The sequence below is a fragment of the Alosa sapidissima genome, chromosome 7 (genome assembly GCF_018492685.1).
Source record: "Alosa sapidissima isolate fAloSap1 chromosome 7, fAloSap1.pri, whole genome shotgun sequence".
Taxonomy (NCBI): Eukaryota; Metazoa; Chordata; class Actinopteri; order Clupeiformes; family Clupeidae; genus Alosa; species Alosa sapidissima.
The window spans coordinates 31,686,576-31,712,998 of record NC_055963.1 but is presented as its reverse complement, the minus strand read 5'-3'; the positions used below and the strand labels follow the sequence as shown (position 1 = coordinate 31,712,998).

The 26,423-nt window shown below is 45.0% G+C and overlaps 3 protein-coding genes across 7 annotated transcripts in view; 2 read left to right on the top strand and 1 right to left on the bottom strand.

The window, feature by feature from the left end:
* Positions 1-91: 91 nt before the first annotated feature.
* Positions 92-11,840, top strand: pkig (protein kinase (cAMP-dependent, catalytic) inhibitor gamma). 3 transcript variants are annotated; one of them, XM_042099567.1, is made up of 3 exons: positions 92-204; positions 10,329-10,492; positions 10,897-11,840. In XM_042099567.1, exons 2-3 carry the CDS (start codon positions 10,342-10,344, stop codon positions 10,977-10,979), a joined length of 234 nt encoding a protein of 77 aa, XP_041955501.1. In that variant the 5' UTR covers positions 92-204; positions 10,329-10,341; the 3' UTR covers positions 10,980-11,840. The 3 variants fall into 3 exon arrangements, with proteins under 3 accessions (XP_041955501.1, XP_041955500.1, XP_041955499.1); XM_042099566.1 differs by lacking the exon at positions 92-204 and adding an exon at positions 425-656; XM_042099565.1 differs by lacking the exon at positions 92-204 and adding an exon at positions 8,864-9,036.
* Positions 11,841-12,543: 703 nt separating this feature from the next.
* Positions 12,544-21,752, top strand: zgc:136971 (S9 family peptidase). 2 transcript variants are annotated; one of them, XM_042099558.1, is made up of 22 exons: positions 12,578-13,438; positions 13,748-13,871; positions 13,996-14,122; positions 14,779-14,854; positions 15,164-15,239; positions 15,377-15,531; positions 15,759-15,893; positions 16,128-16,219; positions 16,347-16,384; positions 16,613-16,743; positions 17,542-17,602; positions 18,132-18,226; positions 18,360-18,411; positions 18,576-18,664; positions 18,841-18,979; positions 19,449-19,529; positions 19,826-19,906; positions 20,384-20,472; positions 20,586-20,779; positions 20,959-21,061; positions 21,246-21,352; positions 21,496-21,752. In XM_042099558.1, exons 1-22 carry the CDS (start codon positions 13,421-13,423, stop codon positions 21,602-21,604), a joined length of 2,172 nt encoding a protein of 723 aa, XP_041955492.1. In that variant the 5' UTR covers positions 12,578-13,420; the 3' UTR covers positions 21,605-21,752. The 2 variants fall into 2 exon arrangements, with proteins under 2 accessions (XP_041955493.1, XP_041955492.1); XM_042099559.1 differs by lacking the exon at positions 13,748-13,871 and having other exon boundaries at positions 12,544-13,438.
* Positions 21,753-21,755: 3 nt separating this feature from the next.
* ada (adenosine deaminase) overlaps positions 21,756-26,423 on the bottom strand; it is a 32,981-nt gene continuing 28,313 nt past the window's right edge. For both annotated transcript variants that reach the window (XM_042099563.1, XM_042099562.1), the window contains exons 7-11: positions 24,826-24,897; positions 24,377-24,478; positions 23,506-23,573; positions 23,243-23,372; positions 21,756-23,059 (exon numbers count right to left, since the gene is read on the bottom strand). In XM_042099563.1, coding sequence (XP_041955497.1) covers positions 22,955-23,059; positions 23,243-23,372; positions 23,506-23,573; positions 24,377-24,478; positions 24,826-24,897 — 477 coding nt within the window. In that variant the 3' untranslated portion in view covers positions 21,756-22,954. The remainder of the gene's footprint in view (positions 23,060-23,242; positions 23,373-23,505; positions 23,574-24,376; positions 24,479-24,825; positions 24,898-26,423) is intronic.

Sequence of the window (26,423 nt, the reverse complement as noted above, 5' to 3'; positions counted from 1 at the left end):
AACTAAAGAAAGAACATAGCATGTCAACTCCCAAATTCTGTATAAAAGTATGGCCAAACTGTAGCTTAGGTCCCTTGATCCTTGAACGAAGACACTAGTCGTATGTCGGCATGTCATTTGAGATTTTATGAGCTCGTGACATTTGAAATAACAAAAGCAACGAGGTCGAACACAGCACCCAGGGTAACGTGTTCCTAAATAGACGTAAGTGGAAACCGCCTCATTCTGTCTAATTAACGCCTCGTAACGGTTAAACGATATTATTTTAAATATCGTTATTCGTTACAGACTTGTAAAGAGGCCCTCTCGGTTTCTAAACACTTGGTAGCATATTTCTATGGCACTGTTTGCACGGGGTATTTGACACAGTGCAGTGCCCCCACCGGCGGCAGCGCCCGAGTTCAGTGCGGGAGCGTGATTGGCTATGGGATAACTCCATTTTGGAAACAGCTGTTTAAGGACGTAATCCTTCGCTTTGTCTTCAGGGGCTGTCCATGAAACAGTCATCTTGCGAACACAACTTCTCTTCCTTTTGCCTGAAGACGCGTAGACTAACATAACTGCCGAATCCAGTCAATTATGAATTTAAAAGGAACCTTAAACTTTACAAGGGGACATCCCTAAGCCTGCGTTGTAACAAGTGGAGGAAACTCAAGGTTAGTTGCATTGTTGCAATTTGTGGTGAAGTGTTCTCTCTTTTATTGACAACGTACTGATACAGTAATGTAAGCCTATGAACGATATTTTCTCTGGCTTGTATGGCTAATTATATTAACGAATAATGCCGTGGATTATTATGGGGCTGTAGGATGTTTAATCGATCGAGTATTTTGTTTTGCCTTTGATTCACGCATCTGTGGGTGACTAGCCCCCAGAGCAAAAGGTAGCTATCCCATGTCCCTTTGTGAAAGTAGCCTATCTGCGTTTGTATGTTCAAGAAGTCTTCGAATGTGCCAACCAAATGTCGAGGGGTGCATGTCATTCCATATTTATCCAAAACAAACTGCGTCGCCTAAGTGGTTCCATCATGAGAGCGTTGAGTGGGGGCGGAGTAGGAGCGGAGTCTGATCACCAGCCATGCGCTCTCTCGGCAGCGTTTCGTGGAGACCAAGCAGTGCGTTGGTGGAAGTCCTTCACGAAACAGTAATTTGCTACCAGTCTTTAGATGCAATAAACAAGTAGCTTACTCTTCTTACGCACTACTTTCATTCTTTCGCATTAATGCAATAATCAGTGTTGTTGGCAACATTTCACTACCATTGCATTTTCCACTTACTTGGACTTGATGTCTGCAAAGACCGGCAGAAACACAGCTGTCATCCTATTTTAATGTGTTGTAACCGTGAACTCTCAGGGATAAATAGCGAGGCAAGTGCCCAGCCAGGCGGTCCTTGCCAAGAGAGGCTCGAGAAAACCACCGGCGTAAACACCCTTGTCCTCCAGAGAAACCGATAGGGCCATGCGTGAGCGTTCAATCCCTTCATCATCTCAATTCGAATCATCTGGGGGTGGGCAGTAGGTGATTTGATTTAATTGTAAACATGTTACACATCATGCGCTGCTGTCAAAAACTCTAAACCTACTATCAGCTCCCCTACCCGACAGTTTCAGTGACACCCTGTGGTACGGACCCAAAACATTCACATCAGATTAGGGGCAGATCAGTAATAGAGTCTGGTGGCATTTCGCTAGGTTTCCATCTGGGTGGAGAGCAGTGTAACTGTGTGGGGTAGGGGGAAAACAAATGTATCCTCCATGTAGTTGACTCTGCACAGCATAATTTGTGTCTGGCACAGGGTCATGACCGCGTTCGCTCAGAACGTGCCATCTGGGGACTGGGACTGGGCAGGAGGTGCCTGGATGCTCCTGATCTGGCAAAATGTGAGTCTGAAGTGCTGCAGGCTGTTTGTCACTGGCCCTGTGCAAGTAGCGAGTGGAAGCTGTAAAAAGTGGCTCAGGAGGCCATGTGACCCATTTTCTTTTGGAGAGTGAAGGAGGGCAACATTTTTGTGTGACGCAAGTGCTCCCCGAAGGTCAGAACAGGAAGCTTGTAATTGTCTTGCTCCCCTCTGAAGCCACCACATGCTTGAAGATTTCTGCCCTTGGATTGTCTTTTAAGAGACTTTAATTCTTCCAAGGAGACACTTTCATTAAAACCTTTACCACTGACACCCCCCCCCCCTTTAAGACTTTGTAATGACCCAACCCCAGGATGACTGCGTTACTTCAAACGCTGTAGTGTGTTGAGGTGACCGTTATTGTGTTTGTGCGATGACGGGCCTGCTGACCTACAGTTGGAGTGATTATCTATGTGCAGTGAGCCAGCAGAGTTTCCTGGGTGATGTCCCACCTGACCGCTGCATTCCAGAGGTTATCTTCCCGCAGAGACATGCATGACTGTCTGTGGTTGTCTGGTACGCCAACCTCAGTAATGTGTTTGATGTTAAGATGGTGTAGGAACATTGCTGCATCCTTGGTACAAGGCTGGGATGCTTCAGTAGCACTTAAAATGGCTTTACAAGTTGACACCCATGAGGGAACTGGAGTGAGGAGTCAGCTGCAACTAAATTTCAATATAATCTCGCTGATTAAACAAAACAAAAAAACATCCAAAGCGATGGGTATTTCTGTCTCTTAGTTACAGTGTGTGTACCCTATATACTCAACAGAAAATCAACTGAATCAACAGTAGGGATATATGTAAATCAATAGAAGGGATGGATTCCTTGGCTGGCTGAGTCTTGCAAAAGTTAGCAAGACATCTGGCCTTTTATGGTGAAGGATTAGAGGCCACTTGCTGGGTGGTACTCTTTAGGCCTACTAGACAAAGAAACCTGGCATGAGTCTCCCATCAGCCAGAGGAAGAGAATTGACTATGTGCTCAAAGGCATTTCCTGCACTACGCAACTGTTTCTGGGATACCTCAGAACTGTCACTCGGCCTGCACAAAATTGAGTTTTTTCCTATCAGGAGGAACTCTTATTGGGTTTGAATGGTAGGTGAATACGGCTGGCATGTCAGTCACTCCCCTAAGGCTTTCTGTTTGTTCTTTTGATGGATGTGGATTTGATTCCTAATATGACTTGCCTTTGTGGAACTATCGCAAAAGCACGGTAGCAACTGGGCTCCATTCCATTCAATTGAATTTGAAGTTTAAATGACAACAACATGAGGCCTGAATCTGAATGGCAGGAGCATGAGGTTTGAATTTGAGTTTGAGTGACGGGAGCATGAGTAACCATTCCCTTTCTACTGCTACAGCTATCGCTTCCCTATAGAAGATTGAACACTACATCAACAAGTTTACCAGAGTCACTACTAGATACCCACTCTACAAAAAACACTTGTCCATGTAAACCTTTATTTCCTCCTTGAGCTTTTGTTAGGGTCATTAAAATGAACGCGACTCCAAGATGAATGGTTCAAGAAGCCTTTCAATGGAACGATCTATCCACTCTCATCTGATAAATTGTCTAATCTGGTTGTTTCAGCATTGGCCAGAGAGCTAACACTATTACCAAATGGCTTCCTTGCTAATGCTGCTGGAGCTTAGAAAGTTACTGAATTGAAGAAGGCACACTGCATCAAAAAATATGTTCATTTTATAAAAGGGGGGGGCAAGCTGAGAGCTGGTGTTTGTTTGGGCTGTAATCTAATGGTGCATTCATGTTTCTGAGGCTTTTAGCAGTGTGTGTTTTTTCGTACTGTGTTTTGAATGCATTAACAGTGGTTTCCGTGCTGGTTTATGGTCTTTTGTAATTGCACGGTGTGTGTCTTGAGTTCTTAGAAGGGTTTGAGGGGAAGCTTATTCTGCATGTCCGCCTAATGAGCTGGACCAGGCGGGCTATAGATGATTAACTAGTACAACTGTTAACATAGCTGAGTCTCCAGATCACTGGGTTTTTGCCATGGGATCATCACTAATTGCTTACAAGTGGTCTTTGTTGATATCTATGCTGCTGCGTTTGATCTTACACTGGTGGGCGTATGACTAATAGTGTCAGCATGCCAACGTGGGCACCTGGATGGTATAGAACTCTATAAGGGTTTGGCTGAAACTTGCGGAAAGGGTTGGGTTGCAGTTGAGCTGGTGAGAGAATCATTAGACTGGAGAGCGAAACTTAGATTAGTCTACATGTGACGGATGATGTCATTGCGACAGTCACGGTTTTCAAGGTTGATATTTCATGAAAGCAGGTATAGTAGGTGCACTTCACAAAACAGACATTGTGTAATGTGGAAGCCTTTTAGTTGAATCATAACTGGCACCATGGAAACTGGCACCATGCTTGCATGCACACACCAATAACCATGTCCAATTTGATGTATTTACTTTGTGGTATTTATTTTACAATGATTATGCTTTTTAGTGAGGAAAGTTTGGTTAGTTTTAGATTTAAAATGGGGGTATATATTTTTTTTCTCATTGTTGTTTTAAAGGAAGATTAAATAATGTGTGTGAAGTAATATATTGGCAGTAATGCTCTTGGCAGGAATCCCCACCCCACATCTACTGGCTGTAGCCACAGAATTCAGCCTTTCAGTGTGACTGAATCATTTTGGTGACTTCATCTAATCAGTGTCCACTCCATTTAATACAGAATTGTAATGTACATACGTGGACTCGTGGTGCTTGTGTGGAAGTGTCTTGTTTGCATTTCTGTCAGGATGACCACTTGATTCTGTCCCAGAATTCCCCTCCTCAACGCCGCTCCTTTTTCTCCACTGCCAATCCTGTCATCGCCTCTCAGAGTTTCAGCCAAACATCTGCCAACTGCCCTCTTCTCACAGTTACTGACCTCAGATGTCCGCATACACAGAGATGATAATATTTGGATCACTAGACATCCTATTTAACTATGTTTGGATAGATTATTTACGACCTGTGCATGAGACATCATCAGCTAATTGACTGGTCATTTTTCCTGTCCTTTTGGTTTCCCCAAATAGAGGGACATGTAAACAGGCAGTAAACACACATTGTAAGACTCTGATGTTCCACAGTCCCTTGCAGCTGCGTGCAGTTTTTGCTAGCACGCAATAGAATGCAGAAAAAATGGATTTCTGGCGCATGAAAGCTCCTCACTGGAAGTACTGGCCATATTTAGTAACCACAATAAACACCCATGCATTCCATGCTCTTGCACCCCCCCCCCCCCACACACACACACACACACACACACCTCTCTTCTTCTCAATGGGCGCATACAAGAGCTCCTGTGTTTACCCCCCCCCCATACTGATCCTCTTAATGGCTCTTCAAGAGGGGTCTCAAGCCAGCGCTTTGCTTTTGATTGTTTTTTTTTCTCACGTTCACCTTTTACCTTTCCTTTTATCTACTAGTCCTCTTGTTTTTCTCAGCCTCCTCCTTCCTTTCTTCCTGTTGGAGTCGGGATAACTGGATCGTCCAGTTCCTCTGGGTTTTAAATTTCAGCACGAAAGGGCAGCACAGTGTCTGCTGAGGCCTAATTAGGTGGTCAGGAGGAGGCTTTTGTGCGCTTAAGTCCAGGGACCGAGGGAGAGGTTGCGCTGCACACTACATGCAAATGCTGCTGAGGGTGGACTGCAGCTGACCGGGCTGTTTTCCTCCGGTCGAGTTTTACTCCGGCTGGAGCCGGCCACAGGCACGCAGACTCCCACGCGGTGTGTGTGTGGTGAGTTCATGTTTGGGTGTGTCTCCTCTCCAGTGCACTCCCTGGAAAAAAAGCATCAGGGCTTTTAAAGCTTGGGGGTATGTAACAATAACAAATAGGCCTCCTGTAGCTTATCAGCAGCTGATGCATGCTCTGATAATATTGACTGATCAAGCATGATGTTGTCAGATGAAGTAGACTCCAAGAAGTAGTTTAATTTGTTGTTCCTAGTACAGATATATGCTAGTATTAACCTCGTCAAGTTCTTGTGATGGGTTAGATTAGGCCTGGAACTACTGTGGGTGTTAATTCCCTAGGTGGGAGCACGTTGTTGAATTTAGCACTATTTGGTGACATTTATCTTTTCTCAAATCAGTCTTAATGTCCTAAGGTTGTGTGGTTTTCTTGAAGAACTTGCAAAAACATACAATGAAGTAATGAATGTTAACCGTCCCAGTTGATGCCCACAAGGTCTAATTTCAGCAGTACAGCCGGTTTGAGACGGCTGGCATAAGGGCAGTTATTGGTCTCTATGTTCTGGCCCTGACTCACATGTGCTGTGACGGTAAGCTGACACCCGCTTTTATTTTTCTGGTGCTTGCTGCATATTTTTCCTCTGAGCTCGCACCCAGATGCCCCCCACCCCCTGAGAGCCATACAGTAAGCTGTGGGAGAGATGGCCACCAGACAACGCCCCGTCTGTTTGCTGCCCCCTTGCTAGCCGCAGCCTGCCGCTGATGCACAGAAACGCTCTGTTGTTTTGCAGGGCCAACTCGTGCTTGACTAAATCAAGGCTGATATTTTTGGCCAGCCGTGCTAAATGAAGTGCTTTCCTGTTATCATATGTGCCACATCTTGACAGTCGCAGAATTGTTTGGCAAATCTCTGAAGGGCTTTTGCACCCTAACAACCTTTATCTATTTCTCGCTAGGCTACTTCTTACTGTTCCATTCTAGATTGTTTTATCTGTTAACCAATATTTGGCTAAAATAGAATAAGAGAACATGGGAAAATGGCAAAATGGACATTCCCAAAGATGTATTCTACGTTCAGGAATAGTTTATAATAACCAATAGGGGGAAAGATGACACACTTCCCCTTCCACTTGATTGATCTTCCCATTATTGATCTTTTTTGATTTTTAAAGACGCGGAGTATAAGATCTGTTTGTGCACTTAGTATATCCGTAGGAATAAGTCTTCTCAAGGTTCTTTCCCCAATAAGAAGTATCCTAGCAGACTGTGAATCCTCTGGCAGTGGGGCTGTCTGAGCAGAGCTGTGCTAAGGCGAAGTGGCAGCTCTGGTTGGACTGGGTGAGCGGATCACAACAGAGTGCTCAGGGGTGGCTTTGGCTCTGAGTCTGGAGGAGTTGGAAGGCAGCTCATGAGTCATGAGTGGGAGCTGCTCGCCTGAACTCCTCTGGAAGAAGCAAGGGCTGCCCCACCTTCCATTGGCCTCAGCTCTAACACACACACACACACACACACACAAACACACGCAAACACTTAAGCACGCACCACACACACATACACATACATACATGCACACATTCACACACTCAAACATGCAAATACATGATGCACACACTCACTTGAACACACGCACATTCACACACGCAAACACTTAAGCACGCACCACACACACACACACACATACACATACATACATGCACACATTCACACACTCAAACATGCAAATACATGATGCACACACTCACTTGAACACACGCACATTCACACACGCACACACATACACTCATTTATCACATGGATAACCCAGAGAAACACCCTTGCATCTCAAAAAGAAAGTTCCTCTTTTGATGAAGAGTGCGTGAGTGAACCTAGACAGCCTTGATGTGCGTAAGTTGAAGAGGAAGTGTTTCTGTGTGACTGTGTGTCTAGGGTGTCTTCACTCAGGGTTTGTTGTTAGCTAACAACTGTTGCTGTGGTTTTTATGGGATGCATCACGGGACTCCGACTCATGGGACCTGGGATCCCTTCCGATGCCTTCTTCACACACAAGAGTCCTGGTTAACGTGCCCCCACTGCACACAGCCCACCGCTGAAAAAAGGGGAAAGATATTTGAGGCTGGCGCTTCCCAGCAGCAAAGCAGAAGAAGAGAAGAAAAGCTCGCTTGTATTTACATGCTAGCCCAGGAAGCTGGTGGCTGAGTAACAATGCTAGGGCTGGCAGAGGAAATCCAACTCGCCTGCTCCACATCGACAGCTGATACGGTTCTCAGCTGCTGACCTCATGAGAGCCCCCACCCCGCCCCCCCCCCCCTTTCAGCTGACCAGTTTGGGCCGTCTGGTCTGGGGCTCCCCAGGCTGACTGCTTCCTCTGGAACGTGCCGTTCTCCAATAACTCCACTCCCCCTAAGCTCATGCACCTGGAGCTCTTCTTCCCGCTGAGCTTAAGAAAACATCAGCTAGCGGCAGCTGATTACACTTCGCCCCAGAGAAACCAAGCTCATATGAGGTGAAGCGGACCATGAAATGCCCCTCTGCGGTTCAAATAATGCCATACCTACTCGCGTCACCAATCAAAGGCGAGAGGCCTTGTCACTGAATTGCTTGCTTAGGGTGGTGGCTGTTGCTATTCCCCTTGCAGTCATGCTGAGAGCCCTGAGTGCATTGCCCTGGTCATTAGTCACATTAGACAGACACTTATCCACTCCAGCAGAAGTCCCGCTCTCTCTGGGCAGTGCCAGGGCCCAGGAAGGACTCCCGCTGCGGTAATAGCAGGCGTGGCTGGCACGGGGCACAGCGAGCACGGCTCATCTCCTCCTATTAGATGGGCAGCCGGCAGGGATGGGCCCGCTGGGACACCCTCCCCACCACTACCACCTCACACACACACACACACACACACACACACACACACACACACACACACACACACACACACACACACACACACACACATCCCCCTGGGCTCTCACAGCCCGCTCAGCAGTGGCTGCTGTGAAAGTAGATCCGTTGACTCCCACAGTTCTGTAGGTCAGATCAGTCTTTTTTTCCCACCAGGATAACGGGTTTGCTCGTTCTTTCTCCCACTCCCTCTCATTTTCTCTCAACCACACCGGTGTGTATCTCTTTCTTTCTCTTTCTTTCTTTCTCTCTCTATCTTTATCACTCTCTCTCACTCTTATCTCACTCTACACTGCCTCCCCTTGGATTGCCTGGTCAGCTGCTCACAACAGCCTTATCTCCTCAGTCACCAAACACTTCCAGGGCTTCTTTCCCTCCGTGGGGAGATGGTTAGAGGGAACAGTTAATGCCAGCTCAAGAGTGTAGCATGTCCTTGGATGCCTCTGGGATTGGAAGCCGGACAGAAGGTTCTCTGTGAGGAGATTGGCTCGCTGGGGTCCCAGCGCACCAGATAGAGTTTGAGTGTAGATGAGGTGTGTATGACTGTTGAAATCTGCTGTGTATGTGAGCTCTGAGTGTGTAGTCTCTAACAGCAGATGCCATGACTAAAAAGCATGGAATGGAGTGGACAGAACTAGCATGGTTATTTATGGGTTTGGGGAGCATGGCTAACTGTAGCAACATGATTATGATTGTGGTGCTGTGTTGCGGGCTTTGTGTGTGTTTGTGGGGCTTGTAGTCTTTGGGAGCGTGCTGAGACTGCACACCTGTGACACCTTTTCCCACTGGGCTACCGTCAGCTGCAGCTGCAGCTGCGTCTTTCCTTTCTCTCAGCCTCTCTTTCTTTCACTTCTTTCCCTCCTTGCTCTCTTTCTGTCGGTCTGTGTCTGATCACTGTTGGCCTTCCATTTAGAGATGCAAGGATATAAGGGGGAAAAGTTAAGCTTTTCCTTGTCAATGATGAATGGCTTATGGCTCTCAATCTGTCTTTTCCTTTTCTTTGTCTTCCTGCAGTCTCTCTCTCCCTCTCTCTCTCTTTTGAGTGGCCAGCTGTACAATCTCTCTGTAGTTGGCAGGATCCATGACCCACTTCCAGCGGAAAAAGAGGATAGGCTGAAAGAAACTGAGCTAATGTGAGCTCCGAGCATTTCCCCCTGGATTCCTCTGCCTCTCCCATCTACTCAAAGCATGCACACACGCGTGCGCACACACACACACACACGCACACGCGCACACACACACATGTCTACCTTTATTGATCAGTCCACCCTTTTATCATCTTTGCTGCCCTTTTGGATAGTGTGTACTGAACACTAAATGTGTTTGTTGGGCAGTGAAGGAATATGAGTTGAAAAGAAGTGAGACGATGACGTAACAAGGAGGAGGATGAGTGCATTGGTTTTGTGGAGATTTGTGTGGGTGAGCTTTAAGGGGCTTTGAGTATGGAGGGCCAATTGATATGAGGCCAGTGGTTGAAGTACCTAGAATGTTATGCTTTCTTAGGCAACCGTTTTTGCTTGCTTGTTTTGTTTTTGTGCAAGTGTATGTGTGCATCACTGAGCAGGAAATCATAAACAGGGCTGCAGAGCCTTAGAAGGGCATTCGTCCAGTGTGTGAAGGGACCGTATGAGACCGGGGAATGGTTATGGAGATACACAGCAGGACACTTTGACATGAAACACCAAGAATAGCAGGATCATTAATTCTCTCCCTTTCTCATGCACGCACGCACACACACACACTTTTCATCTTTCTGAAGAAAGATCAATTTGAAATGTCATGACCTTTAACCGTCTCTCTCTCCCTCTCTGTGGCGAAATGGTAGCTGTGATGGCCAGATGATGGATGTGGAGGCATCATACTCCGATTTTATCACCTGTGACCGGACAGGCCGCAGGAACGCCGTTCCTGACATCACAGAAGAGGCTCAGACAGTGGGAACCGGCGATCTCACTAAGGACATGGCCCAGATGGACCTCAAACCCACAGGTGTGTGTGTGTGTGTGTGTGTGTGTGGAGGGTCATTGTTAGCCATTATTAAAAGTTATGTGGCAACAATAAGCTGTGTGTGTTTTTCTTACTTAGTGCTTACACATGTGTGTAAAAGAACCGTAGGGAGCTATTTTGTTCAACCTCTAGGCCAAGAACCTTGTTGTTTGCTTAAGTACTATATCCAGACCAGTGGCTTACATTTGCCCAGACAAAAAAAAAACTCAAAGTCTTTTTATAGTCTGTTTTTTGTAGATGAAATTCTCATTAAAATGAATAATTTATTCATTGAGGACAAGTGCAAAGCTGTGGGGACTGAATTCCCAAGTGGAGTGTGTGTGTGTGTGTGTGTGTGTGTAAATATATGAGTGTGAGAGAGAGAGCCTGACTGCTGTGTTTTTCAGAGGCAGACGCTTCCGCGGCTCCTCCTCCAGAGGCAGAGGCATCAGGAGGCCAGGGGGCACAGGGGAGCAGCGGACCTTCCTAAGAGCGGAGCAGAGCGGAGGAGGAAAGGAGACCAGGAGCGATGACACAGACATTGGGCAGAGGAAAGAAGGACTCCTTTTGGTCTGAGCCAATCTGAGTGGCCGTCTTCTCCCACTGACTACCCCCCCACGTGGCTTTCCACCAATGGCGTGCCTCGTTGTGCTGGACTACTCTGGAGCTGGACATTGAAGTTGGCTTGTGTTTCCCTATCAACGTCACACAAAAGCACAGAGTGTTTGTTTTGTTTTATATATCTCTCTCTTTTTTTAATTGAACCATAATACTGTCTGTAATATATGACAAATAACTTTAATGCATAGTCATACAGTATCTCTATGAAGTTTTTTTTTTGTTTGTTTCCAAGTTAAAGTTTGAAGTTATGTTCCCTGTTGTGTCATGGGATGGAAGCTCTGCTTTGCTCTTGTGCAACAGGAAGAGCTGGAGCCTGTGTGTCCTTTCCTAAATGTGCGCTGGAGACCTCGGTGGACTGTTACAGAAAGGATTAGTAGCCTGTGATCTGCCGCAGTGTGTACTCTGCAGCCTCGCAGCCCTGGTGCAGCTGGAACCTCTGAGTGTGGTTCTGGAGCAGAGGTGGAGTCCTCAGTGTTCTGAAATGAAATGGAGCTGGCGCTTAAGTTTGTGACCCAGTTTCATGCTCTTTGATGATTGTGCTGCCAGAGAATGCGCTGTACGGAACATATTTATTTCATGTTATTCAGTAGGTGTGTGCGTGTGCGTGCGCGTGTGACATACTTGGTGTTCACATACAGGGAGTCTGGGCATCACAGAGGCGGTGAACAACACTGCTCTTATTTTATGTTTTTACTGTAACAATCTCAGAATAAAACAAAATTTCACTGGAGTGCTGTTGCTTGTACCCCTCCACCACACATGACCCACACCAGAGCTTGTTGGACATGGTCCACATAAGCTGACTTTCTACATTGCCACAGGTATTGAAGATGTTTATTTATTTAAAAAACAAAGCAAATTACATCAGATGTACAATATCACCTGTACATGTTGTGATGGCAGCATCTGTAAACTAAAGTAAATGTAGCCAGCATGAGGATGATTGCGTTATATTTTGTGTACAACACTGCCCTCTGGTGATAGTAAGCAGTGTGTCAAGTTCTTGCAAGAGGTCTTAATCTAAAAAGATTAAGTTATTAGTAGGGCTGTCAAAATTAATCTAATGAATTACATACTCTGTGATTAATTCATCTAAATTAATCGCATATATGATTTTTGTTGTGAAAGTATTTTAAATATTTAAATTCAAGTGAATCATCGAATAATCAGCATTATAGTGACATTAAAGTTCAAAAACTCTTTTATTAATATTTTAATAATGGCCATAATAATCTATGATATGACCGAATATGCTGAGGAAATACATTCAAAAGTGCTTTGGGAAGTTTTTTTTTATCACATACATTGCAGAGGACTTTATTTTAATCAACACTTTATTTTTATCAACACCATCAAGCCATTTTTGAAAAGTAAATGTTCCAATCAATGATCTAGTAATCAAGGATCTTTGGCCAAAGTCTTTCCGCACCCTAGTTTCATCATGTGAAAAACTTTCAAGTCAGATTTCAAGTAGTCAGAATACAATTGCATACAATTGTTAGATGTCTCATGCTGCGATGCGATAATCGTGACTGCGCTCAAGTGCCGTATGCCTAGTGCTTAAGCGCGATGCGACGAAGATCACCAGACACTGGCAGTAGTTAAAACAGGAAAAGAAAAAAGGAGTCAAATGCCGCCTTCATGCCACATCTGATATTCGGACCTCCAATAGAGGAAACATGACTTGAACGCGAAGTCGGGTCGATTTTTTTGGTCGGAGACCCGTGCAGAAGTTTTGTGCCCCGAGGCATCCTTCTTGACGTCACTATCATATTCTCCAACCACGACGGTCTCCCTTGCAACAACACAAGAGACGAATTTCACTCATTATAAATAGGCAAGGTAATTTATCACTAAATTAATACTAGAAACACTCGCCCGAGACATTTTCCTTCTTGCTCAACCATATGATCAACTATCTTTGGTAAAGTCATTTATGCATTTCCTGCAGTTGTTTTCCGAGCTGATCTCATGAACACACTTGCGCAAAGGCAGTATTGGTATAAAGTTGTGTCCGTGGAGCTAAGGCCTACTAGATTAAAATACTATCGGACAGCCTGCATTTCAAAGCTCCAAATAATTTTCCAGTTAAGTGAAGGTCTTGAGGATGTGCTAATTGGACATTCCTCACACCTAGTCAAAACATTTTGCCAGTAGCAAATTCGCTGTGAAACGGTCGTTTAAACTTAGTGGACAGGACACCCCTGCATTTTTACGGTCGTGGTATCGTCCAGTAAGAAGTATGGAGTCCATGGTGACTTTAATTTCTGCACAACTCTGATTTCTTTCTTTCTCAATCAAGAAACTACAATGCACAGCTTCGCAGAAGTAAGCCAGAATTGTTCTCGTTAATGCATGTACGTGGGGAGTGCACTTTGGTAACAATGGTACCCGCGGAACATGCACGCCGTAATTATTCAACAAAAGCTCATTCTTTGATTTGTTAGTCCCCATAGCTCACTAGGCTACAGTTTGGTTGCATCTGCTCGGATCGGTCATATCGTTTAATCTGTTAATATGTCAAAGAAACCATAATGCTGAAACCATCAACTGGGCATTGCTCCGACAATAATTTCCTTCCATTTCGTTCACTGTGTGGCGCGCGTGGTCTACTCATTGGGTCCTATCCTTGCACAGGTAGAGCGCGAGGCTATCACAGCGGTGTTCAGGAACAACAACAGCTTTCCCACTCCCTTGTCGGCAGCTGTCAACCATGAGACAGACACTTCCAACGGGACCCGTTATATCTCAATTTCCACGGGTGAGGCTAAACGGTGAACAGACGCACATGCAGTCACTGCTTTTGTGTATGCATTACCTTACGTAGCCTACGGGTCCTGCCTCCACTCCTGTTTTTGAGATCTTTTTCTGCCCTGTCTCCTTAGTGTGGAGTCAGGTGGAACACACCAGGGCAACCCGTCTATCCTTCTCTCAGAGCTGGACTCTACAGTGCGACCGCAAGAGTGTGCTGCAATGCCTTCCACCATCGCCCTGCACACACACCAACAGAGAGTAAGGCTCGTATGCACCAGAGGCGAAATTCACTGTTTATATGCACACCGAACAGCCTTCCTCAGTCCATGAAACACACTGTCAGACGCCTACCAAATATGTGAAATATGTTCATATACTGTAAGCCTACACTCACTCATACCATGAAAATCAATATAAAATAACAGACATGGTTAATTATGAACATTAATAAGGTTAAAAAAGTGTGTCCTACTGGTCTTCTTCTTCCTTACATCAGGGGGCAGCCTGCTCAGCCGTGGCCTACTGGTTAGCGCTTCGGACTTGTAACCGGAGGGTTGCCGGTTCAAACCCCGACCAGTAAGAACAGCTGAAGTGCCCTTGAGCAAGGCACCTAACCCCTCACTGCTCCACGAGCGCCGCTGTTGCAGGCAGCTCACTGCGCCGGGATTAGTGTGTACTTCACCTCACTGTGTGTTCACTGTGTGCTGAGTGTGTTTCACTAATTCACGGATTGGGATAAATGCAGACCAAATGTCCCCTCACGGGATCAAAAGAGTATAGATACTTATCATGTATGTTCAGTTCCACAGCACCCCCGCCCCTAAGACCCCATCCCCCTCTCTTCCTTTCAGTTACATTTCTGTGCGAGTTGGGTAGAGGCCTTCAGCCTTTTAAAACCACTTCTGTTTCAACAGGTTACTTAACAGCTACTCGCCTTCAGGAACTTATCAGGCGGTTATCAGTCAGGCATCAGGACGCCAGTATCTGGAGGTGAGCATGTTAGATCATTTTAACTATGCCTTTGTCAGCAGTATAGAGCCTAGAACATTATAGAACATAGAGCCTATACATCTTATGTTGTAGATTGTCAGTTCTGTGCCATCTACCAGTGTCTTACTTAGCGAAACTGCAGAGAGTTGCGGCATGTTGTTCAAAAGGAATGTCAGCCACTGTACTGTGACTAGGGAGCTGTAGAGAATAATCCGGGGATTGCCTCATGAGCCTCTTAGCTGAATGAGGATGCAGTGCTTGTGATTGATTGAAGATGGCTGGTAACTTGAGACTGTCACCGATCTGCAGGTATGGTCCAGCAGTGGTCTGCAGACGAGCCTGGATCTCACGGCTCTGAATGTGCATGGGGCTGTGTATGAGGATGGTAAGTAGGCCTAACCTCTAAGTCCACTTTCCTCACCTTTGCTACATACGACACCCAGACTTACGACACACCAGGGAGTTAGCACCCATTGGGTTTTGTGTGTGTGTGTGTGTGTGTGTGTGTGTGTGTGTGTATAGCTGCCCTTGCGTGTCTGGCCTGGACGGCAAGTGAGCGCCGGCTGCTCTATGTTGCTGAGAAGAAGAGGCCAGCCAAGGCAGAGTCAGAGCCGCCTTCATCACCTCCGCCTGCTTTCTCTTCATCGGCCCGGCCATCTCCTGGAGAGGCGTTTGATGTTAGTCCTGAATCACACTGTTTCATCATGATATAGCAATAGCTATAAATCATTCATTCACCAACAACAATAACAAGTAAAAAGAAATGTGTACGTATGTGTGTGTTTTTTTTTTTGTGTGTGTCTGTGACTGTATGTGTTTATGTTTTGTGTGTGTGTGTGTGTGTGTGTGTATTTGTGTTTTTTGTTGTGTGTGTGTGTGTGTGTGTGTGTTTTATGTATCCTAGGATAAGAATGTGTATGTGGAGGACTGGGGAGAGGGCCTCACTGGTCGGAGCTCGTCTGTGTTGTGTGTAGCTGACCTGGACAAAGGTGATGTGACCGTCCTCAAGAACGTCCCACTGCACACAAGCCCTGCCCAGGTACACTCACACATAGATTAGTGCATGGGTCTACCAGGCCCAGGGGGCAGAGGACAGGGCCTAGGGAGCAGTCAAAACCCAGCTGACTGCTCCAAAAAAAAGCTTGTACCTCTTACTGTTCATCCAGGAGGGTCATACAGATGGGTGTTTTTACAGATAAACCCATATTTAGGCCCTTTGTCATTTGACAGGTGTGACAGATTTTGTGTGTATTTCTTTTCCTGGGGTGTGTAGGCTCTTTGGACTCCAGATGGAGAAGGCGTGATCTATGTTGGGTGGTTTGAGGATCCTTTCAGACTAGGCTTGAAGTTCTGCTCCAATCGCAGGTGAGTGTGGTGGGAGATGGGTGAAAGGCTTTGATCTGCCAGACAGGTGCCCCCTGTTGGTTGGCTGACTAGCCGATTGACTGGCTGGCTGACTGCTTCCTGCTTAGCTGTGTGTCTGTCTCAACAGGTCCGGTTTGTATCACCTAGATTTGCAGGGCCATCTTGGTGAGTGAAGAAATGACTAGCTCTATTTGTGTGTGTGTGTGTGTGTGTGTGTGTGTGTGTGCTATACATTAGAGATGTTGTGTAGATTGCTTGTGTGTGTGCGTGGTGCATGTGTGTGTGTGTGTGTGTGTGTGTGTGCTATACATTAGAGATGTTGTGTAGATTGCTTGTGTGTGTGTGTGTGTTATGTAGAGGCTGTTCCTAAATCTACTCTTTGGTCGGTCTCAGAGAACTTGACAGACTGGTCAATCACTGGTCAGAGTGTGTCGTGTCCTCGCCTTAGTCCCGATGGACGCTGGCTGGTGTACCTGAAGGGGGAAGTGTTTGGACCTCACCACCAGTGCCTCAGCCTCCAGCAGGTACACACACACACACACACACACACTTTTTACATTTACATTTATTATTAGTTTAGTTGATGCTTTTATCCAAAGCGACTTACAAAACAGGGAAACAATCAATGTACAGTGCAACAAGGACATGTTAGTGCAGCATTAAGTACTACTTGCATAGAATTGAGTGACAGTTCTAGAAGGCAGATAGTCTAGTGGTAAGTGCTAGATTAAGCATGTTCAGTTATATAAGTAAGTAAGTAAGTATATATACTCGTTTGATCCTGTGAGGGAAATTTGGTTTCTGCATTTATCCCAATCTGTGAATTAGTGAAACACACTCAGCACACAGTGAACACACAGTGAGGTGAAGCACACACTAATCCCGACGCAGTGAGCTGCCTGCTACAGCGGCGCTCGGGGAGCAGTGAGGGGTTAGGTGCCTTGCTCAAGGGCACTTCAGCCGTTCCTACTGGTCGGGGTTCGAACCGGCAACCTCAATTTCCAAGCGCTAACGAGTAGGCCACGGCTGCCCGCAATTGTTGGTAATGCTAGAATGCTACTCACTGAAGAGCTGGGTCTGAAGAGCTGGGTCTTCAGGAGTTACACACACCACACACACACATACGACGCGCACACACATACGTGCACCACATACACACACGCATACACACACACACACGCACGCACACCACACCACACAGGCACAAACATACACAGAGTCATAAGCAGACACTCACAGACAGAGACACACAGTTATGCGTGTGTCATATCACATACCCTTATCCACTTTTGGAAGCTGAATGGTGTTTATATGTTTACCAGTATGACTGGCAGACCAAGAAGACCTCTGTGCTGCTGGATGTTGTGAAAAGGCCAAAGCCAGGTAGACAATTCTGTGTATATGTAACTGTAAGCCACTCTAAAGGGCCATTCACACCAAGAACTATAAAAAAAAACATTGTTCTCGTTAATATGAATGACGACGTTCACACATAAACTACTGTATAACGACATGAAGAACAATATTGTTAGGGATCACTTTCAGACCGATTTTTAGAACGATAAAAAGCTAACAGCTAATCAGAACCCATTATATTTAGCCATCACATTTATTAACACAAGGAGAGACTTCTTATCGTTGGTCAGTGTGGACGCTTTTATCGTTATGGTTATAGTTATCGTTGTTGATGTTAATGCCACTTTATACTGTATTACACTGGTACAATGTCAGAGATTGACAGCTACGGGCTGTAATTAACATCAAACAGTGTAACTATCGGGCTTGCAATGGGCAATTCCGCGCAATGCCATGGTAGTTAGTTGCCGTCATGGATGTGACAGTTTTGTGTGGAATTGCCCTAATGCTATCTACTTGTGTGTGTGTCTGTTTTGTGTTTGTTTGAATGGTACAGGAGAATTTGCAGGAATTTATGAGGCTTTGCCATCACGTTGTTGGTCCGCAGACAGTCAGAGGATTATCTTCAGCAGCGCTCGTGGAAACTACAAGGTGGATGCACATACACACACACACACACACACACACACACACACACGCACACACGCGCACACACACACGCACACACACACATGAGAATGCCTTGCATGCAGTCCCATTTAACATAGGCTTTGTCTCCTGCCAGGATCTTTTTGTGTTGGACATAATAAGCAAAAGAGTGACTCGGCTCTCAGACAGTAAGTGTTAACTTTTACACAAGTTTCTGACGTAGAAATGTAGGCACATGTCTACATGCAATGCTATCAATGCCACTTAGAAAGTTTCTGTAGATTAAGTGAAACTGCCGTCTTGGAAACAGTACATCACACTGTGTGTGTGTGTGTGTGTGTGTGTCTCTCAGCCTCTGAGTTTGGCTGTTGGAAGCTGCTGCTGGTTCATAATGACCTGCTGGTGGTCAGCTGTTCGGCCCCCAACTGTCCCCCACGCCTGGTATGACTCTCCAGCCGAACGCAAGGAGGACAGATTTCACATTATTAAAACACTAATTAATAGATAAATAGAGTCTTTCCAGGGGAATAATCATTTTCACACGTGTGTGTGTGTGTGTGTGTGTGTGTGTGTGTTTGAGTTTGTGTTTTTGTATCTGTGTGTGTATGTGTGTGCAGAGGGTGGGTTTCCTGCCTCCTGCAGGTGGAGAGGCTGGGATCTCCTGGGTGACCCTGAATGACCCCTCGTTGAACTGTGAGCTGGAGTGGAGGGCGCCTGAGTTGAGTCCTGCTCCCCAGGAGGAGAACGTCCAGTTCTGTGAGTCCCATAGAGGCTGAGCGTCACACCCCAGAGAATAACAAAAAAAAAACATGGTTACTGCACAGAACTGGTCACAATAAAAGGGCAGTTTAAACTGTGCTGAATGCCACGTTTAGAGGAACATGCAACTGTCACCTTTGAAGTGAAGGTGAAGTGCTTACTTCACTACAGATAACAAAATTTGTGTGAAATAAATCTTTTGTGTCCTTAGAAAAGGTCTTACTTTAGTGCTAGAAAAATTGCAATGTGAAACCATTAACTAATCGGATCAAATGTATTCAATGTAACTAAACACAAACGTTGGTCCTTTCAGGGGTGAAAACGCCCTTAGTCATTGAAAGTCATCGAAAATCGTGTTGCGTTTATAGTTTTGTTGAGTTTAGACAACTACATAAAGAAATACTCAATTCTGCCGTGCCCAGCTTACACTCCTTGTCTACACCCCCCCCCCCCCCCCTCTTTCCAGCGGGTCTGCGGATTGGGGTGTTGCTGGTGAAGAGGGTCGTTCGTGACCGCTCAAAGCTACCTTTGGTGGTCTTCATTCATGGTAAAGTCCTACTTCACACCCTAGCATGTCTCCCATTTGATTGAGTTGAACCTTGCTGTGCCATTTGCTTTTGTCTTCTCTGATCCCTTTATGGATGATATTTCTTCACATCACCTTTCCTGAACTCACTCTCTGGCATCTGCTATCATTCCTCAGGGTCTCTTCATTCAGTCACAGCCTGTGTGTGTGTGTGTGTGAGAGAGAGAGAGTGGCGTAAATGTGGAGTAAATCTGTATCTGTTTGTTTGAGTAGTAACGTGTGTGTGTGTGTGTGTGTGTGTGTGTGTGTTTCCTCAGGCGGTCCACACTCTCAGTTCTGTGCAGAGTGGATCCCCAGCGTCGCAGCTTTGGCCAGTCTGGGCTACGCTGTGCTCATGGGTAAGACGCTAGCACAGCTTAGAGGAGTCTTTCTCTCAAATAGGGCTTAAACAATTAATCAATCAATCGATTAGTTGTCAACTATTATATTAATCGGTATTCTGGTCAATCAGATTGTGTCAATTTTAAAAGAAAATACCTCAAAATTTTCTGATTGCAGCTTCTTCAACTTTTGTCAGAATATTGTTGAGGACATAATCTTGGGCTTTGGGAAACACTGATTAACATTTTTGTTTTACAATTTTCTAACGTTATTGATCAAACAACTAATTGATTAATAAAGAAAATAATTGACAGAATAAAAGACTATAAAAATAATAATTAGTTGCAGCCCAACCTTCAAATTGCTGCTGTTGCCTACTTACTGAATCCCACGTGCTAGTAAACAGTCCCAACTATGGTTCTTGCATGCAACTTATATGGTATCCTTGTATCTGGTTCCTGTGTCTAAATACCTGTATGTTTGTGGGAGGATAGTGAACTACCGTGGCTCTACTGGCTTTGGGCAAGATAGCATCCTCTCTCTGACTGGGAACATTGGTTGCCAGGATGTCAAGGATGTACAGGTGTTGTATTAAACACATTATTCATACACATACACCTACACAAGCATGCAAAGCTGTCAGAGGTCTGACTAGATAACTATTGTTGTTTCCTCCTCTGACTTCCTGTTTTTCAGAGGGCCGTTCTGTATGCACTGCAGGATGATGTGACCCTTGACCCCCAGCGAGTTGTGGTGATGGGCGGGTCACATGGTGGTTTTCTGGCCTGTCATCTTGTCGGTCAGTACCCAGACTTCTACAAAGCGTGTGCAGCCCGCAATCCTGTAATCAACGCTGCCACACTTGTTGGTACCAGTGATATAGTGGACTGGTGAGTGCAGACAGAGATAAACACACACACACACACACAAATCACACTTTTATACATGTTTACTGGTACCTATAGACATATGTAGTACTCTGTAATATATTATATGATGTGCATGATCATGTTTGACCCTTCTCAGTATTTATTTATGTGTGTGTGTGTGTGTGTGTGTGTGTGTATAGGCGATACTCCTCTATAGGACTGAAGTACTCATTTGGGCAGCTGCCCACTTCAGAGGCCCTGAGCCTCATGCTGGAGAGATCACCCATCATACATGCAGAACAGGTATATACACCCATACACACACACACAGCCACATAATACAGTTGAGTACAGTCTATTGTTTCGGTCTGACTGACACTTGTACTCTGTAAGCCGGCAACCTTTACAAGACATTTAGTAATCAACAGCTGTACTGCTAGCTCCACAAATCTCCTTAACTATGTGTGACTGTTGTGTGTTTGAGCAGATCCGTGCGCCTGTGTTGCTGATGTTGGGAGCTAAAGACAGGAGAGTGTCCCCCCACCAGGGCCTGGAGCTCTACAGAGCACTGAAAAGCAGGCACTCCCCTGTCAGGTCTGCTTTCTCTGTCACTGTTAATGTCACACACAGACTCTTAACACATATACACACACACAGAGAGAGACACACACACACACATTTGGTTTGAACTAAGAAGTACATTAATGTGTGTGTGTGTGTTCTTTGTCTTTGGCCAGGCTGCTGTGGTTTGTGGAGGATGGCCACTCTCTTGGGAGTGTGGAAACTCAGGCAGACTGCTTCATCAATATTGTGTTATGGTTCCAGCAAGCTTTGAAATTGAAGTGACGTTGCGACAGCACACACGCACACACACACACACACACACACCCTCTCTCCTCCTTTCATAAGCTCCCTACTACAGTGACAATACTGTGTTTTATAGCAATGTTTTGCAGTGGTTATTATGAGACTCATAAAGCACGCTGAGACTTGACAAACTGGAGCATTGTGTCTGTATTCATGATTCTTCTCAGTACAGCCATTTTACAGAACACAAATGGTAAAGTTTTGCATGATTGAGCTGTGTTCAGAAAGTATCAACTGGTGCCACGGTTTATAAGAAAGTTCCCAAGGACAGATGTTTGTCAGAATTCAAGTTCTTATTAAGTGCATTCTGATCTAAATAGTTTTATGAAAATGTCACCCATTAAATAAGGCTGTGCATTCATCCTGATATTTTGTATATATTTAATATGATGGCCCTCATAACAGTGTCAAAAAGAAAGAAACACTGACCTAATATTTGGTATGTCAAGATAGATATTTGATGGCACTCTTTCCCACTCGGTCTCTAAAGGAAGCACAAACACTTCTAGTCTCCAGGGACTCAAAGCTCAATGACATGGTGCCATTTTTCAAACATATTTAAGTGCTTGAACACCACTTGGGCCGAGACAATTAAAACCAAACCAGTCTTCCAATCTTCTGAACACATCGCATATTCCCTTAGTAGTATAAAACAAAATAGAAAAATCACAAAATTAAAAAAGTGGTTAGAGCCCAGGTGTAGGTCTTCCTCTGACCGGAGGGGACCTTTGGTGGAGAGCTTCATCTGAAACACTATGATGGACATCAAGCACAGTGCAATGTGTGTATGGAAACTGGAGTGTGTGTGTGTGAGAAAGAGAGCGAGAACAGGAGTGTGGAATGAGTATGGACAACTTATGAGTGTAAGGCTGGATGCGGGTGTGATTTAATGACATACAAATGCTAATTGTAAAAAAGTTGGTCTTCAAGATGGTTACATTCTTTTAAACAAGCATCCATAAGGACATGGTTAGTGTGCGTGTGTGTGTGTGTGTGTTTTATAGTGTAGTACAAGTGGTTATAGGAGACACCTTTCCCTGAGACTGATGACATGAGACTGGCAGCACCAGTTTGCTCTACCCTTGATTGGCTTACAGAACCACATGTTCTGTGATGCTGTGTACTGATGAGGTTTAAATACTGCATGTGTGACAAAGCAGTTCTTCAACAGGAGAACACGGGGGGGGGGTCTTCTTTCTCAGACTGAAAGAGAACCGGCCCGTTCCGCTTCATCATTCCTGTAAAGATGTCGCTGCTTTCTCCCTCTGTCCTCCTCCCTCTCTCTCCCTCTCCTTCCCTCCCTCCCTCTCTTCCTCCTGTGGGGGCTTTCTACAGGCCTGTGCTTTCCACCATGTTGTAGGCTTCATACAGGAGATTCAGCAGGTCCTTCTTCTCCTTCTCAGGAAGGAAGCTGGCGTGGGCTGCATTGATGTTCTGCCCAGAGGAAGAAAAACACATGTAGTCCTTGCAAAGACCATAGAAGAGAGAGAGAGTGTGTGTGTGTGTGTCTCTGAGTGCATGTTTGGTTGAACTGTGTTTAGTCAGTGTGTGCTCTAACACGTGTGTGTGTGTGTGTGCAGAGAGAGAGAGGAAAAGGGGGAAAGAGAGAATTCAAACCATTGTCTTGAAATCGTCCTCAGTGAAGCCCATGTACTTCTTCACAGTCTCATAGTCTTTGTCCAATGTGGAGTCAAATATGAGTGGATCATCAGTGTTCAGGGAATATTTGGCTTTGTCCTTCTTAAACCTGCAGGATGTGCACACACACACACACACACACACACACACACATCTTATAAACACAAAAACACACATACCCAGCCTGGAAATACTTCACACACACACGCACAAAAACAAACACAGACCATCATATGGTTTACCTGACGAGGGGATGTTTGGTGAAATCTGGGTCACAAGCCCCTGTAAGTTTGCTGGAAATCGGGCACACCTGTAAACACACACACACACAGTTCATGAATCATGCACATACACTTAACTCTCTATTCTTAATTTAAAAACAGATTTCTCTTACAATCTAAACTTACAAGTAGTAGTTCATTTGTCCACTAAGGGGCACTACAGACTTTATTATACACATTAGATTGAACAGAGGTAATATAACGTTTGGCACATTGACAGTTTAAATGCAAATATTCTATGCAAATTCTTCTTCTTTGTGTGTGCATTACATACAGTAGTTCCACTAGCTCATCAACTTTGTGTCAAACATCTTATCCTTAGCATCAGTGTAGATGCACAATTCTAGTCTAAATACAGTTTGAACATTTTGAGATTTGAAAATGTCTGTACCATAAATTAATGCAGAATAAAAACTGCAGTAAAAGTTGATATGAGTTGCTATGACTTAACTTCTGAAAGGAAGGCCATACAGCAGAAGATGTGGTGTCAGCCACAGGCTATCCCTGAACTTTGTGCCATGCAAAGGTGTAGCAGGTTTTACTGCCCCGGCTTGTATAATTACAGTACACTGATGTAAGACTGACGTCTGTTACATCTGGACATAAGTACACCCAGTAACCTAGTCACCATAAAGTGGCAGTTTAATTGATAATGGAGATGTCACGTAAAAGAATGAAATAAATGTCACATAGGGATTCATATGAGTTTGGAAACAGAAATCAAACAGGAGATCAGCTCTTGAATCTTTGGTGGAACACATTATCCCAAGTGGACACTGTGATTCGGATCAACGTTGTGGCAAATCTGTCATGCGTCTGCTTTTCTTATCACCTCAAAGTGCATGTTGTCGTCCAGCAGGCGGCGGTAGAGAGTCTGGTCCTCTACAGTGTGATAGCCATGCCCAATCCTCTCAGCCTTCAGAACGTCCACCGCCTGCATCCAATGACCAGCAAATATTATTATATGTATGCTGTTTGACCTCAGAAATCAGCCTGTTAATTTGAGTAATTAGTCCCTTGCATTGGTCAGATGATCAGTTACGCTCCTGAGCTTTGGGTCAAAACTAAAAGGATAAGCTATTTTTAGCCAAAGCATTATCTAGAGTAAAACATTGGAGAGTGAATACATTTGACAAAACATGAAATTCTACAACACATGCTTCGTCATGTATACATTGTTCCCGTACTTATTAGTATAATCTACTACACATGAGAGGTTGTATATTTGTGTGTGTGTGTGTGTGTGTGCATGCATATGTGTGTGTCTTAAAGAAAACTCACCTCCTTCACAACAGAGGGAGGGCCTACTTCACCCGCATGCACTGTTCTGTGGATTCCACATTTGACTGCTTCCTGCCAACCGTAGCAAACATAAAACATGTTCATACCAACACAATCTCCAATCATCATGTCACAAATCACCAGCACACACAGACACACACACTTCTGTCCCTCACACATGTGTCCTCCATCAGAGTCTGGCATATGGCTTTCAGCTCAGTGTATCTTCCAGGACCTTTGTAGCTGTGTCCTTTGTATCTCGGATCAGCATGGACATCCTGTGTGTATTGTGTCTGAGAGTGTGTGCATGCGAAATACTTTCCTGTTGTGTGTGTGTAGGGTGGAGAGGTGACCCTATTGATTCAACCGTTTTAGGCCTGCATAGACAATTGAATTAAGCACGTGAGCACACCAGAAATGCTGGTCTGAAACATGATCATGTAGTGTGTGTGTGTGTGTGTGTGTGTGTGTGCAGACTGTGTGTATAAGGGTGGAGTGGTGCATGTGATGTGAGGGCCTATTCCTGCTTCCCTCTCTTCATACCTTCAGGTACCCTCCCCCCCCCCCCAACCCCACCCCCTCCCCCCAGCGCACTCCCAGATCTGAAGTGGACAGTCCTGTCACGCTGCTGGCCTCACAGCATGCGCATGGCTCCTCCACTCTCTCCCCTTTATGAGACAAACACATGTTATGATGTGCGTGGCTCCCTGCAGTCCGAGATAAGCTCCGCCAGTCCAGATGTTTTCCTTCGAGAGAGCCGCCTTTGTGCTCCCACTCTAGAGCCTTTTGCCATGTTTGGGAAAAGACAGCAAGAAGGGAGCAGAGGCCAACACAAACTTCGAAGAAATGAGTCAAGATCTGGCCACTCTCTCACCACTTCATCACCATCACAGTCGCGTCCACTGGCCGCAGGAGTTTATCTTCACCTTTATTTCACATGGATTTCAACATCATTGCTACATCGGTCATCTACACTGCCTGCCCATCGACAACACTTAACACTAACAATATTGGGCAATCCCAATATCCTATAATAAGGAAAGCCTCTCGGAAATCATTCATATTTAAATGTGAAGCCTTCAACATACCATGTATTTTAATTGCTATCAGTGTTTCTATTGTACACACAATCACTCTGAAAATGATGCCCAATGATATTTTGCATACTGATATTGTATTGCAATTATTGTGTGGACATTGTCGATCTTATGAGACATAATATGTAGAACTGTAGTTTTTACAAGTATCGTATTGTTATCGCTGGCAGTGCGGACAGATGTAGAAAAGTTCTGTTAGCCAAAAGGACGTGGCTGTTAGCTCACTCACTCGTGCCATGATCTTTGCACATCTGAACTTTACTCTCTACTCGTGCTGCAGGCACCACTATAGCTAGTTGTGTAATGTGTCTGTAGAGATGCATTTTGGTTGGGACACACTCACACACATCATGCTTCTAGTGGAGGTGGTTATTTTTGTCCACTCACAGATAATCACATTAGTGCCTCAGATATGTGTGTATGTGTGTGTGTGTGTGTGTGTGTGTGTGTGTGTGTGTTGTTATTATTATTGTCCTGTTCTTTGAGTATTTTTCTTTGCAT